This window comes from Nerophis ophidion, linkage group LG17 (genome assembly GCF_033978795.1).
Source record: "Nerophis ophidion isolate RoL-2023_Sa linkage group LG17, RoL_Noph_v1.0, whole genome shotgun sequence".
NCBI lineage: Eukaryota > Metazoa > Chordata > Actinopteri > Syngnathiformes > Syngnathidae > Nerophis > Nerophis ophidion.
In genome coordinates this window covers 15,609,712-15,623,402 of record NC_084627.1, presented here as the reverse complement: position 1 = coordinate 15,623,402, position 13,691 = coordinate 15,609,712, and the positions used below count along the sequence as shown (strand labels likewise).

At 41.0% G+C, this 13,691-nt stretch overlaps 1 protein-coding gene across 1 annotated transcript in view; it reads right to left on the bottom strand.

Annotated features, from left to right (window-relative positions):
- Positions 1–13,691, bottom strand: part of pappaa (pregnancy-associated plasma protein A, pappalysin 1a) — a 295,025-nt gene that overhangs the window by 45,455 nt on the left and 235,879 nt on the right. The window contains exons 15-19 of the mRNA XM_061876405.1: positions 9,324–9,507; positions 7,304–7,505; positions 7,000–7,237; positions 4,865–5,012; positions 3,231–3,346 (exon numbers count right to left, since the gene is read on the bottom strand). Coding sequence (XP_061732389.1) covers positions 3,231–3,346; positions 4,865–5,012; positions 7,000–7,237; positions 7,304–7,505; positions 9,324–9,507 — 888 coding nt within the window. The remainder of the gene's footprint in view (positions 1–3,230; positions 3,347–4,864; positions 5,013–6,999; positions 7,238–7,303; positions 7,506–9,323; positions 9,508–13,691) is intronic.

Below are 13,691 nucleotides of genomic sequence, written 5' to 3'. Positions count from 1 at the left end.
TACAGAGTAAAATCCAATATTGAAGTTACATTTAAACTTGGCCTGTTTTCCCTGATATTTGTGGCTGAATGCTGAGTGTATGACTTCTCTGAGACATTGGACAACTAAATGAAATGTTTTAAAAGACTGGAAGACAAATGGGGGATGGTTGGTGTGCATTACATTTATATAGCGTTTTTCTCTGATGACTCAAAGCGCTTTATACAAAGTGAAACCCAATATATAAGGTACATTTAAACTTGGCCTGTTTTCCCTAATATGTGTGGCTGAATACTGAATTGTATGACTTCTCGGAGACATTGGGCAACTAAATGAGGACACTGAAGAGACTGGAAGACATATGGGGGATGATTAGTGTGCATTATATTTATGTAGCGCTTTTCTCTGGTGACTAAAAGCGCTTCTTACAGAGTAAAATCCAATATTGAAGTTACATTTAAATATGGCCTGTTTTCCCTGATATTTGTGGCTGAATGCTGAGTTGTATGACCTCTCGGAGACATTGGAGAAGTAAATGAAGACATTTAAGAGACTGGAAGACAAATTGGGGATGGTTAGTGTGCATTATATTTATATAGCGTTTTTCTCTAATGACTCAAAGCGCTTTATACAAAGTGAAACCCAATATATAAGGTACATTTAAACCTGTCCGGTTTTCCCTGATATTTGTGGCTGAATGCTGAATTGTATGACTTCTCGGAGACATTGGACAACTAAATGAGGACATTTAAGAGACTGAAAAACAAATGGGGGATGGTGAGTATGCATTACATTTATATAGTGTTTTTTTCTAATGACTCAAAGCGCTTTTTACAGAGTAAAATCCAATATTGAAGTTACATTTAAACTTGGCCTGTTTTCCCTGATATTTGTGGCTGAATGCTGAGTTGTATGACTTCTCGGAGACATTGGACAACTAATTGAAAAGTTTTAAGAGACTGGAAGACAAATGGGGGATGGTTGGTGTGCATTATATTTATATAGCGTTTTTCTCTGATGACTCAAAGCGCTTTATACAAAGTGAAACCCAATATATAAGTTTATTTAAACTTGGCCTGTTTTCCCTAATATTTGTGGCTGAATGCTGAATTGTATGACTTCTCGGAGACATTGGACAACTAAATGAGGACATTTAAGAGACTGGAAGAAAAATGGAGGATGATTAGTGTGCATTATATTTATGTAGCGCTATTCTCTGGTGATTCAAAGCACTTTTTACAGAGTGAAACCCGATATCGAAGTTACATTTAAACTTAGCCTGTTTTCCCTGATATTTGTGGCTGAATGCTGAATTGGCACGGCCGCTCTACCCACTACGCCATGCCGCCCCTATATTTGCATAGCGTTTTTCTCTAGTGACTCAAAGCACTTTTTACAGAGTGAAACCCGATATCGAAGTTACATTTAAATCTGGCCTGTTTACCTGATATTTGTGGCTGAATGCTGAATTGCATGACTTCTCGGAGACATTGGACAACTACATGAGGACATTTAAGGGACTGGAAGACAAATGGGGGATGGTTAGTGTGCATTATATTTATGTAGCGCTTTTCTCTGGTGACTAAAAGCGCTTCTTACAGAGTAAAATCCAATATTGAAGTTACATTTAAATATGGCCTGTTTTCCCTGATATTTGTGGCTGAATGCTGAGTTGTATGACCTCTCGGAGACATTGGAGAAGTAAATGAAGACATTTAAGAGACTGGAAGACAAATTGGGGATGGTTAGTGTGCATTATATTTATATAGCATTTTTCTCTAATGACTCAAAGCGCTTTATACAAAGTGAAACCCAATATATAAGGTACATTTAAACCTGTCCGGTTTTCCCTGATATTTGTGGCTGAATGCTGAATTGTATGACTTCTCGGAGACATTGGACAACTAAATGAGGACATTTAAGAGACTGAAAAACAAATGGGGGATGGTGAGTATGCATTACATTTATATAGCGTTTTTTTCTAATGGCTCGAAGCGCTTTTTACGAAGTAAAATTCAATATTGAAGTTACATTTAAACTTGGCCTGTTTTCCCTGATATTTGTGGCTGAATGCTGAATTGTATGACTTCTCGGAGACATTGGACAACTAAATGAGGACATTTAAGACTCTGGAAGAAAAATGGAGGATGATTAGTGTGCATTATATTTATGGAGCGCTTTTCTCTGGTGATTCAAAGCACTTTTTACAGAGTGAAACCCGATATCGAAGTTACATTTAAACTTAGCCTGTTTTCCCTGATATTTGTGGCTGAATGCTGAATTGGCACGGCCGCTCTACCCACTACGCCATGCCGCCCCTATATTTGCATAGCGTTTTTCTCTAGTGACTCAAAGCACTTTTTACAGAGTGAAACCCGATATCGAAGTTACATTTAAATCTGGCCTGTTTACCTGATATTTGTGGCTGAATGCTGAATTGTATGACTTCTCGGAGACATTGGACAACTACATGAGGACATTTAAGGGACTGGAAGACAAATGGGGGATGGTTAGTGTGCATTATATTTGCATAGCGTTTTTCTCTAGTGACTCAAAGCACTTTTTACAGAGTGAAACCTGATTTCTAAGTTACATTTAAACCAGTGTGGGTGGCACTGGGAGCAGGTGGGCAAAGTGTCTTGCCCAAGGACACAACGGCAATGACTAGGATGGCGGAAGCGGGGATCGAACCTGGAACCCTCAAGTTGCTGCCACGGCCACTCTACCAACCGAGCTTTGGTGTGGAAAAGGTGTACACCCAACCTTCCTCTGCTACTTTCTATGCAATGCACTGCGGCGCCCTCCACACCAGAGTCTCAATTTACCTCTGAGCACAAATCATATCAGTTACGCACATCCATGAAAAACAGATCATTTAATGTCCTCGTGGTCCAACCCACTGCTGACTCAGCGTGACTCTGAAACCAAACAAAAAGTGGGGCTGTGATAAGGGCTTGCTATACACGCAGACTGTGATGAGTCTATTGTGTTATTTCCTCAAAGTATGGTAAATACTGTACAATTTAGTCTGGGCCCAAAAATAGACCTCGCACCATGTTCTCAAAAATGTCTGAGGGGTTGCCATGTTTCTAACCAAAACATTTGGACGCGGCGGGACTTAAAAGGGCGGCGCACACACGAGCGAGGATGTTGACACCAAGCGGGAAATTCCTTAAGGGAGAGTTGTGGATCGCAGGGCTTTGTCAAGTGCGTCTGTCACGGCGGTGGTGAGACGGGGCAGGAAGGCGTACCTTGACCTTGTGTGGGTTCCTCCAGTGCTCCTTCAGCACGTCGTCCACGGTCATGTTGCTGGGGAGGATCACCACGTCGTTGTTGCTCTCTCTGCAGGACAGCTCGCACTCCTCGCCTGTGTTGGCGGAGAAAGCCACTTCAATGACCACGGCGCTCGCTTTAGTGAATTATGTTTATATAGCACTTTTCTGTAGTGACTCAAAATACTTTTACATAAGCCCAATATTTAAGTTACATTTAAACCATTGTGGGTGGAACTGGGAGCAGGTGGGTAAAGTGTCAACCATTTATTTTGCCTTCTACCTCTTAAGGCCCAAGCTGTTTGTTTTCATGCTTTTTTAATTTGTTTTTGATATTTGGGATTACTGGAACCTAATTAGAATAAAAACTAAGAATCATCTTTTGATATGATGTACTTAGTCCATAAGTACACAAACGTGTACTTCAAGTTTAGTGACATTCTAATTCTTATTTTTAACACTTTTATTTTCCAATTTCCATTGTATGTTATACTCTTCTGACACCACCAGATGGCAGTATACGTGTGCACATAAGCGGCCATAAGACCCCAATTCAGTAGTGTACACAATTTTGGAAATAAGAGCTAAAAGGTGATGTCCATGCATGTGGCTACTAAGCCTTAAGGGTATCTGAAGTTTGCTTTATAGGCTTTAAAAACATCCATCCATCCATTTCCTACCGCTTATTCCCTTTCGGGGTCGCGGGGGGCGCTGGCGCCTATCTCAGCTACAATCGGGCGGAAGGCAGGGTACACCCTGGACAAGTCGCCACGTCATCGCAGGGCCAACACAGATAGACAGACAACATTCACACTCACATTCACACACTAGGGCCAATTTAGTGTTGCCAATCAACCTATCCCCAGGTGCATGTCTTTGGAAGTGGGAGGAAGCCGGAGTACCCGGAGGGAACCCAAGCATTCACGGGGAGAACATGCAAACTCCACACAGAAAGATCCCGAGCCTGGATTTGAACCCAGGACTGCAGGAGCTTCGTATTGTGAGGCAGACGCACTAACCCCTCTGCCACCGTGAAGCCCACTGTAAAAACATGTTTTTATTTATTCTTCTAATGCTGCTGAGTTTCCGGGTGTTGTTGATAAATTGCTTTCACTTTGCATAGCAGAGTTTTAATTTGAACTTGAAGATGTATCGACAAACTGCAGTTACTGACAGCAGTTTTCGAAAGTCTTCCTGAGCCCATGTGGTGATACCCTTTACACACTTATGTCGGCTTTTGATGCACTACCGCATGAGGGATCGAAGGTCACGGGCATTCAATGTTGGTTTTCAGCCTGATTTCTCCAAATTCTTTGAACATTTTGACGGCCGTAGATGGTGAAATCCCTAAATTCCTTGCAATAGCTCGTTGAGAAATGTTCTTAATCACATGCGTTCACAAACTGGTGACGCTCGCCCCATCCTTGTTCTTACATGTTTTTACTTATTTTTCTAAAGCTGCTGAGCCTCCACCGAAATAATCAATCAATCAATCAAAGTTGACTTATGTAGCCCTAAATTACGAGTGTCTCAAAGGGCTGCACAAGCCACAACCACATTAACTCTGTAGTCTATCAACAATATATAAGCAGAACATGAAACATTATACCCACCGATGCCATGTCCTCGCTTGCATGAGTACTGGAGGCTGTAGTGCAGGTTTTGAGGTAAAGAACACTGGCCTTTGCTGTTGGGGCACAGGCGGAAGGACCCCGTCCAGTTTCCGTCCTTCCTACAGCGGATCAGGTTGGAGCCGGAGCCCTGTGGATAAAACACGTGTGCATCGACACGTATCATCAAAAGTGTCCGAGCAAGGACACATTATGCAGGCATCCCGTTGCAAAAAAAAACAGACAAGGAAATACAATCCAACTTTTATCAGGCGTCCACGAGCTACGAGGCCTGAGAGGCCCAGCAGATTAAAAGCTGTATACATTTCAGAACTGTGTGGCCAGCCTGGACTGTTGGGGCAATCAATAGCTATCTGATTAGAAGGGGCATCCAATTGAGGGGGGCTGAGGGAGCAGGGGAACCTAAAAGCATCGTGTAAAGAGGAGCTGATAACATCCGGCAGGTTGTTTCGGCGCAAGTTAGGCCTCATTAAATTTGTATGTAAGGATCTTCTCATGGAACTATTTAAAGCGGGAAAACACTGATATGTTTACATGGTCGCCACCTCTCTTTTCATTTATTCCACAGGATGGTGTTAAAGGTCAGAGCTCTCAAATTTGCTTTAGGAACTTGGCACGATATGGAACCTATCCCAAACTGTTCTGAGGGAGAGGAAATGATAGAATTATCCAAAATGTTTTATTGTTGTTAAAGAATATACATCATTTAAACACATTTTGACCAATAAGATGGATTTTTCTTTAGTTTTTTCCTTTTTTTACTTACTAGTTTTTTCTTTATGTATAAATAAAGTATCTTTTGCCGGTTTTTCATTAATAAACACAAAGCATTAGTCCGCTCTCCAAGTACTTGAAATGCTGGACGTTATTATTGTATTTCTTCATAAGACTACTGTAGTTCTTTGTTTTTCAAAGAATATTTCTTATCTTAAAGTAAAATTTGGTATATGTTAAAATTATGCTTTTCAGTACCACTGTATTGTTATACTGTATGGATTATATATTATTTATAATTATTAATTAGCAATTTATACTGCTAAATTGATTTTATTGTGTTGTACGTTATTTGAATTATATATACATATATATATATATATATATATATATATATATATATATATATATATATATATATATATATATATATATAATTACTATTATTGATTAGATTAATAGAGGACTATATTAACATTTTAAAACTTTTGGAAAATCATTTTTACTGTGTTTTGTCAGTATATTTTTTCCTCCGTTGTTTTTTTGTCTCGATATACACATGTTTTTTTTATTATTTTTTTATGTAGATGTATTCTTTATTATTTTAATTTATGGCACATTCTTTTATTTAAAAGAAATATATATTTCTTATTATTTTACTTTCACCTAATATAGATATTATATACTATATATATTATACCTATTCTTAATTTTCCTTCTGGGATTATTAAAGTATTTCTGATTTTGATTTTAATTTTGATTATACTTTTACCTATAATTTTACTTTTGTGAGTACAGTATATTATTTGATGACGTAACGTATCTTACAATAATATATATATATATATATATATATATATATATATATATATATATATATATATATATATATATTTTTTTTTTTTTTTTTTTAAGGTGTAGCTTTTTTTTTACAATTACTTAATTTGTATTGGATTTCCCAAAAATGTGTATTTTGTTTTATTTTATTTGTAAGAATATGTTAGGCTTCTTATTTTTATTAAATCTATATCATTATTTTTGTATATATTAATTAAATATTGTAATTTCAATGAATGTATACTTTTATTATATTTTCTGTATTTTATTGTCTGTGTTTGTATAGTGTGAATGCTTAAAAGTATCACAAATATTCATTCAGTATAGTATATTCAAAATATATATTTTATATTGAGTTATACTGTTAGTATACTTCATTATCATTTTTTTATAAATATCCAATTTTACTTTACATGTATGTTTTTTTTAGTATAGGTAATTTTTTTAACCTTGAAAAGCACAAAACAGAAAAAGAAGGATGGGATAGAGGTAAAGTCCACAAACGACATACAGCAGACACGACCCACATAAAAACAAGGGAAAAGAGAGGAAAGAGAGGGACAGACCTGCTTGCATGGAGCGTGCAGCAGCCTCACCGTGTGGGCGGAGCCTCCTGTGACGGCATTGGCGCTATTACCGGCGGCATCGGTTGAGCAATTGAGGCGGCAAACGCTGTCGAAGCGGAAGCCGTCGGTGCAGTGGTAGGAGCCGTGGAAGATGGGGGGCGGCGGGTCACAGGTGACCGGCTCACACGCACCCTCCAGCCAGCTGCCGTCTTCTGTGCACTGGCGCTTGAACGCACGCCTGAAGAGAGCAATAAAGACTTGTACTGCGGGAAATAACAAATAAGTAAGCCGTCAACTGGTTTACCTCTTGGGTTTATTGGTCACGTGGTAGCCGGGCCTGCACTTGTACTTGCACAGCGTTCCCACTTTGAGGCCCGTCTCGTTGCAACGCTTTGTCTGCAGCACGGCATGGGGCACCGGCGGAGGAGCCGGGCAGCGCAACTCGCAGAGAGCCTCAGGGAAGGACCACAGACCGTCTTCCAGGCAGGTCAGAGTGTTGTTCGTACCTGACGAAGACCCGTAAAACAGAAGTTCATAAACGTCCGTCAGCTATAAAAAGAAATTGAAGGAGCGCTGGGTTGTTAAATAGCCTGTAAAAGTCATGTCATCTTGCGCTGTATCCCCCTCCCGATGCCATGCTAAAAAATGCATAACTTACCAGGATCCTAATGTGCATTAAAGTTTAAATATGACAACAATGTAAGAAGAGACATGGGATTTCTCCCACAAGGCACTTAAGTCGGTGCAGTTTTCAGCAAACCTTGCGAGGTATTTTGAGGGCAAGCCCTGAAAATAAACATCAATACGTGCATAGAAGCACACCCCCTTGCCGCCCTCGCCCACACCCACACGCACACTCCCACACATACACTATGTTGCCCAAAGTATTTGGCCACCCTACCAAATGATCAGAATCAGGTGTCCTAATCACTTGGCTCGGCCACAGGTGTATGAAATAAGGCACTTGGGAATGGAGACTGTTTCTACAAAAAATTGTAAAAGAATGGGCCGCTCTCAGGAGCTCAGTGATTTTTAGCGTGGAACTGTCATAGGATGCCACCTGTGCAAAAAACGCTTTTCCATCTGGCAATCTGATGGACAAGTCTGGGTTTGGAGGTTGCCAGGAGAGTGGTACATTTCAAACTGCATTGTGCAGAGTGTGGAATTTGGTGTAGTTGTTTTTCAGGAGTTGGGCTTTGGCCCATAGTTCCAATGAAAGGAACTTTGAATGCTTATCTTTAGCTGAACAAGGAACCTGTACGTCCCATCTGGGGAGGGTGGGGGCTGTTTGCGGATTCAAGAAGTAGTCTCTTCCCGTTTGGATGTTAGATCAGTTTGGGCAATGTGATTGAAAGGTTGTTGTATCTAGATTGGTCTCCCAAAGCTTTGGTAATAAAATATCAAGATAAGCTACCCTGTCTCAGGATTCATTTAAAACCAGCTTATGTGTCATCCAACGAACTCTGGGGGGTGACCGGCAGAAGAAGACCGGGTTGAAACACATCCATCTATCCATTTTCTACCGCTTATTCCCTTTTGGGGTCACGGGGGGCGTTGGTGCCTATCTCAGCTACAATCGGGTGTAAGGCGGGGTACACCCTGGACAAATCGCCACCTCATCACAGGGCCAACACAGATAGACAAACAACATTCACACTCACATTCACACATTAGGGCCAATTTAGTGTTGCCAATCAACCTATCCCCAGGTGCATGTCTTTGGAAGTGGGAGAATGCCGGAGTACCCGGAGAGAACCCACGCATTCACAGGGAGAACATGCAAACTCCACACGGAAAGATCCCGAGCCTGGGATTGAACCCAAGACTGCAGGACCTTCGTATTGTGAGGCAGACGCACTAACCCCTCTCCCACCGTGAAGTCGAAACACAACAATACCAAAACATTTCGAACAATTCCATTCTCCCAACCTTGTGAGAACAGTTTGGAGCGGGCAAATCCTCTTCCACCAGTGGATGAACTTGACTGGCCTGCACAGAGTCCTGACCTGAACCCGATAGAACATCTTTGGGATGTATTAAACCGGACACTGAGTGCCAGGCCTTCTCGACCAACATCAGTGTGTGACTTCGCCAATGCGCTTTTAGAAGAATGGTCGAAGATTTCTATAAAAACACTCCGCAACCTTATGGACAGCCTTCCCCGAAGAGTTGTAGCTGTAGTAGCTGCAAAAGGTTGACCAAAATCATATTGAACCCTATGGATTAGGAATGGGATGGGGTTTCAAGTTCATATGTGAGTCAAGGCAGGTGGCCAAATACTTTTGGCAATTTAGTGTACACAACAACAAAGGTAGTCAGCTCACCTACAAGCTGGGCAGGTTCACGACACTGGAAAGTGCTCTTCCTGCCGTAGGTGGTGCCCTCGGGGAAGTTGAAACGGGCCGGGTGGACGTGGTATTTATCGGGCAGGCCGCAGTCGACGGGCTCGCATGACACCTGCTTGTTCCATTTGCCGTTTGCACAGGTGATGGTCACCAAGGAGTCAGACTGCAAAGGACAGGAGAGATTGCAATTTAGTACACAATTCCGTCTGTAATATAAGTATTGCTATCCCTCCTGCTGTGTCAATGCAAAACATGTTGTATCCTGTCACCAGGAAGCTGGAGCTTATCCCAGCTCAGTGAAGATATGTGTCTGCCAGAATAGTTCAAGTTTGATACTAGAAAGGTTCTGGTCTTAGTGCCCAAACTAGGTCACAATCTATTATCTGTACAAATCAGTATGTCACTCAGAAGCTGGAGCCTATTCCAGTCCCACATTACTTTAAATAGGTTTGCCAAAGAGCAGGTTTTCTGCCAGTTCCCAAACTGGCTAGGTTTCCAAAAAAGTATTTTGAATGATAGTGCCTGAAGTAGTTACAAATAGTTTTTTTTTACAAAACCCAAAACCAATTAAGTTGGCACTTTGCGTTATCCGTAAATAAAAATAGAATACAATGATTTGCCAATCATTTTCAACTAATATTCAATTGAAAAGACAATTTGCTGACGCATTTCTTCACAAAGTGGTGACCCCTCGCCGCATCCTTGTTTGTGTATGACTGCGCATTTCATGGTAGCCGCATTTATATCCAATCATGGCACCCGATTGGTTTCCAAAAAGCCTGTTCGCCCGTGGGATGTTCAAAATAAGTGTTTGATGAGCAGTCCTCAACTTTCTTAGTCTTTTCTGCCAGCTTTTTTGAAACATGTTGCAGGCATCAAATTCCAAATGAGCTAATAGTTGCAAAACATAACGTTTTCCATTTCCAAGATTAAGTATCTTATCTTTGCAGTCTATTCAATTGAATATAGATTGAAAAGGATTTGCAAATCATTGTATTCCGTGTTTTTTATGTGTTAGATCCCCCTGATCAAGGACTCCCTTGATCAGCCTCAGAAACCTTGGGGTTGTGTTGGATCAGTCATGTCTTTGGAGGGTCACAGTCATCAATTGACCAAAAACAGTTTTTATCGTCTCTTAAATATTTCTAAAGTGAGAAATTTGTTGTCCAAATTGTATCTCGAAATGATCATTCACAAGTTCAGTTCGTCTCGTATGTGTCACGCCTGTGGATTATGTTGTGTTTTTGTCATGTTTGGTTATGTTATGTTTTGCTTTTTTGGACATTCAGTTCTGTCTTTTCACTTCCTGGTATGTCAACCCATTAGTATCACCTGGTCTCCTAGTCACGTCCCTGCTCTCAGCCTCACACCTGTTAATCATTATCATTGGTATTATTTAAACCGGTAGTTGCAAAGTGTTCAGTCTGGCAACTTCACATATTCCTGATGTTCCTCCTTTCCAAGCCATGCCCAGTTTCCCTTCTGCTCATGCCATGTAAGTTTTGTTTGTTTATGCCACAGTGCAAGTGTTTTCTTTTCATGTTTGTAGTTTGCAGCATTTATGGTAGTCTTTTGTTTCACAGCCCGGTTGTTGTACTTCCGCCCTCGTCCGCGCTTTTTGTTTGTCTTTTAGTAGTTATAGTTTAAAAAAAATAAACATGTACTCACGCTCACGTCTCGCTCGTGCTAACTTCCCTCTGCCTCAAAGAAACAATCCACGTCCAAGTCATTGTTTGACAGTATGGACTATTGCAATTCTCTCTTTGCCCTTTTCAACAAGTCACAATAAAGAGACTTCAGACTGTACAAATTACGGCTGCCTAACTTTTGACCGGTGCACCCAGAACAGCCCATAGCCCCTTGTTTTATCCAGTCTTCATTGGCCCCCAGTTAAATTCCGCGTTGAGTTTAACATTTTAGTCCTGACATTCCGTGCGTTGCATGGTTGGGCCCCTCAGTACATCACTGATTCGTTTTGTCCCTACACGTCAGGTCGCAGCCTCCGGTCTTCAGACCAGGGTCTTCTAAAGATCCCGAAAACTCGTTTTAATACCTGTGAAGACCTGGCCTTCCAGGCTATATAGCTCCCAGACTCTGGATCCGTTTGCACCCGTCCCTTTGCGATCTTTACTGTGTTGAAACTTTTAAGAAACATCTGAAAACGTCTCTTTTTAGTACAGCTTTTAGTTAATGCACCTTTTGAGTTTATACCAAAAAGTTATATTTTGGTTTCATCTGACCACATGACATTCTCCCAATCCTCTGCTGTATCATCCACGTATCCATTTTGGTATAAACTCAACTCGTCGTGTTTGGAGGAAGAAGAATACTGAGTTGCATCCCAAGAACACCAAACCTACTGTGAAGCATGGGGGTGGAAACATCATGCATTGGGGCTGTTTTTCTGCTAAGGGGACAGGACGATTGATCCGTGTTAAGGAAAGAATGAATGGGGCCATGTATCGTAAGATTTTGAGCTAAAACCTCCTTCCATCAGTGAGAGCTTTGAATGGTTGACCAAATACTTATTTTCCAACATAATTTACATATACATTTTTCAAAATTCCTACAATGTGAATTCCTGGATTTTTTTTTCACATTCTGTCTCTCACAGTTGAAGTGTACCTATGATGAAAATTACAAACCTTGGTCATCATTTTAAGTGGGAGATTTTGCACAATCGGTGGCTGACTATATACTTTTTTGCCCCACTGCACATACTTTATTTATTTACACAATGTGTCAACTTCTCTGGTTTTGGGGTTATCCCAGCTGATGACTTCTCTTTAAAGCAAGAGCCCCATTAATCTTGAATGCTTTCTGACACAAGACTGATGAGGTAGCGTAAGTGTCCTTAGAAGGTCACATCTATTTCCATCAATCAACCTGGCAAGTATTTCAATGTCGAAGTGATGCACGCCCCATCAGATTGATGCCCGCAACGTCATGTGCAAATGTTTACCTCAGCGCTAATCAGACCGTCGCCGAACAATCGGTCTTAGCTTACGGTGTGTCAGTAAAAGCCGCACGGGCCACTCAGCAGCTCAAGTATCCTTCGTGCCACCCCGGAAAACTGATATCCTAACAAGTGCACGATCAGCCCTCGCACAATAGGGGCCGGCTTGTGTGGAAGTGTGTCAATTTCTGGGAAACAACAACAACAACAACAACACACACACACAAGGAGAGAAATTGCAAGACAAGTTCTAAGGATGATATTTCGATCAAGGTTGTTTTGATGGATTAGCCACTATTTATTTGTGAGGTGGGGGTGGAGTGTGGCTGTTTCCTGTTCTTAGCATGTCGGCATGATGCATTGAACAATTATCATCTTCCGACCAACGTTAGCTCATACCGTCAAGCTTCAAGAGCGCGATTGGTAGTGAAATGCAAATAAATGCAACGAGAAAGGATATAGGGGAGGTTTTAAATGTGCTTAACTCAAAAAATAAACTTCTACAAAACAAATAAATACAAACAGTAGAGCAGAACATAACTTTTAGTAGTATAACTTGTTTTCATTTGTCCTACTTATAGTCCGGGGGTCGGCAGTCCGCGGCTCTTTAGCGCCGCCCTAGTGCCTCTCTGGTGCTTTTTCAAAAATAAATGAAAAATGGAAAAAGATACATGGAAAAATGTAATTGGGTTGTACTTGTATAGCGCTTTTCTACCTTCAAGGTACTCAAAGCGCTTTGACACTACTTCCACATTTACCCATTCACACACACATTCACACACTGATGGAGGGAGCTGCCATGCAAGGCGCCAACCAGCACCCATCAGGAGCAAGGGTCAAGTGTCTTGCTCAGGACACAACGGACGTGACAAGGTTGGTACTAGGTGGGAATTGAACCAGGGACGCTCGGGTTGCACGCGGCCACTCTGCGCCATGCCGTCCCAATCCGTCTCAATCTTCCATCTAGGTTTTTTTCAACTATGTTTGAAGTTAATTTTTGTACTACAATAAATACAAATGTTCTCAAAATAATGAATAATCATGCAATTAGTCGTGATTACAATATCGATCAAAATAGTTGTGGTAGTTATTTTTGCCATAATCGTTCAGCTCTCATACACACCCATAAGATGAGAGGAAAAAACATATTTTTTGTTTTAATATGGTTTCTGGAGGAGGACAAACATGACACAAACCTCCCTAATTGTTATAAAGCACACTTTTTGTATTAAACATGCTTCACTGATTCGAGTATTTGGCGTTTTGTCCTACTAATTTTGGCGGTCCTTGAACTCACCGTGGTTTGTTTACATGTGTAACTTTCTCTGACTTTCTAAGACGTGTTTTAGAAATGTCTCATTTTGTCCACCAAACTTTGAACGTTGTGCATG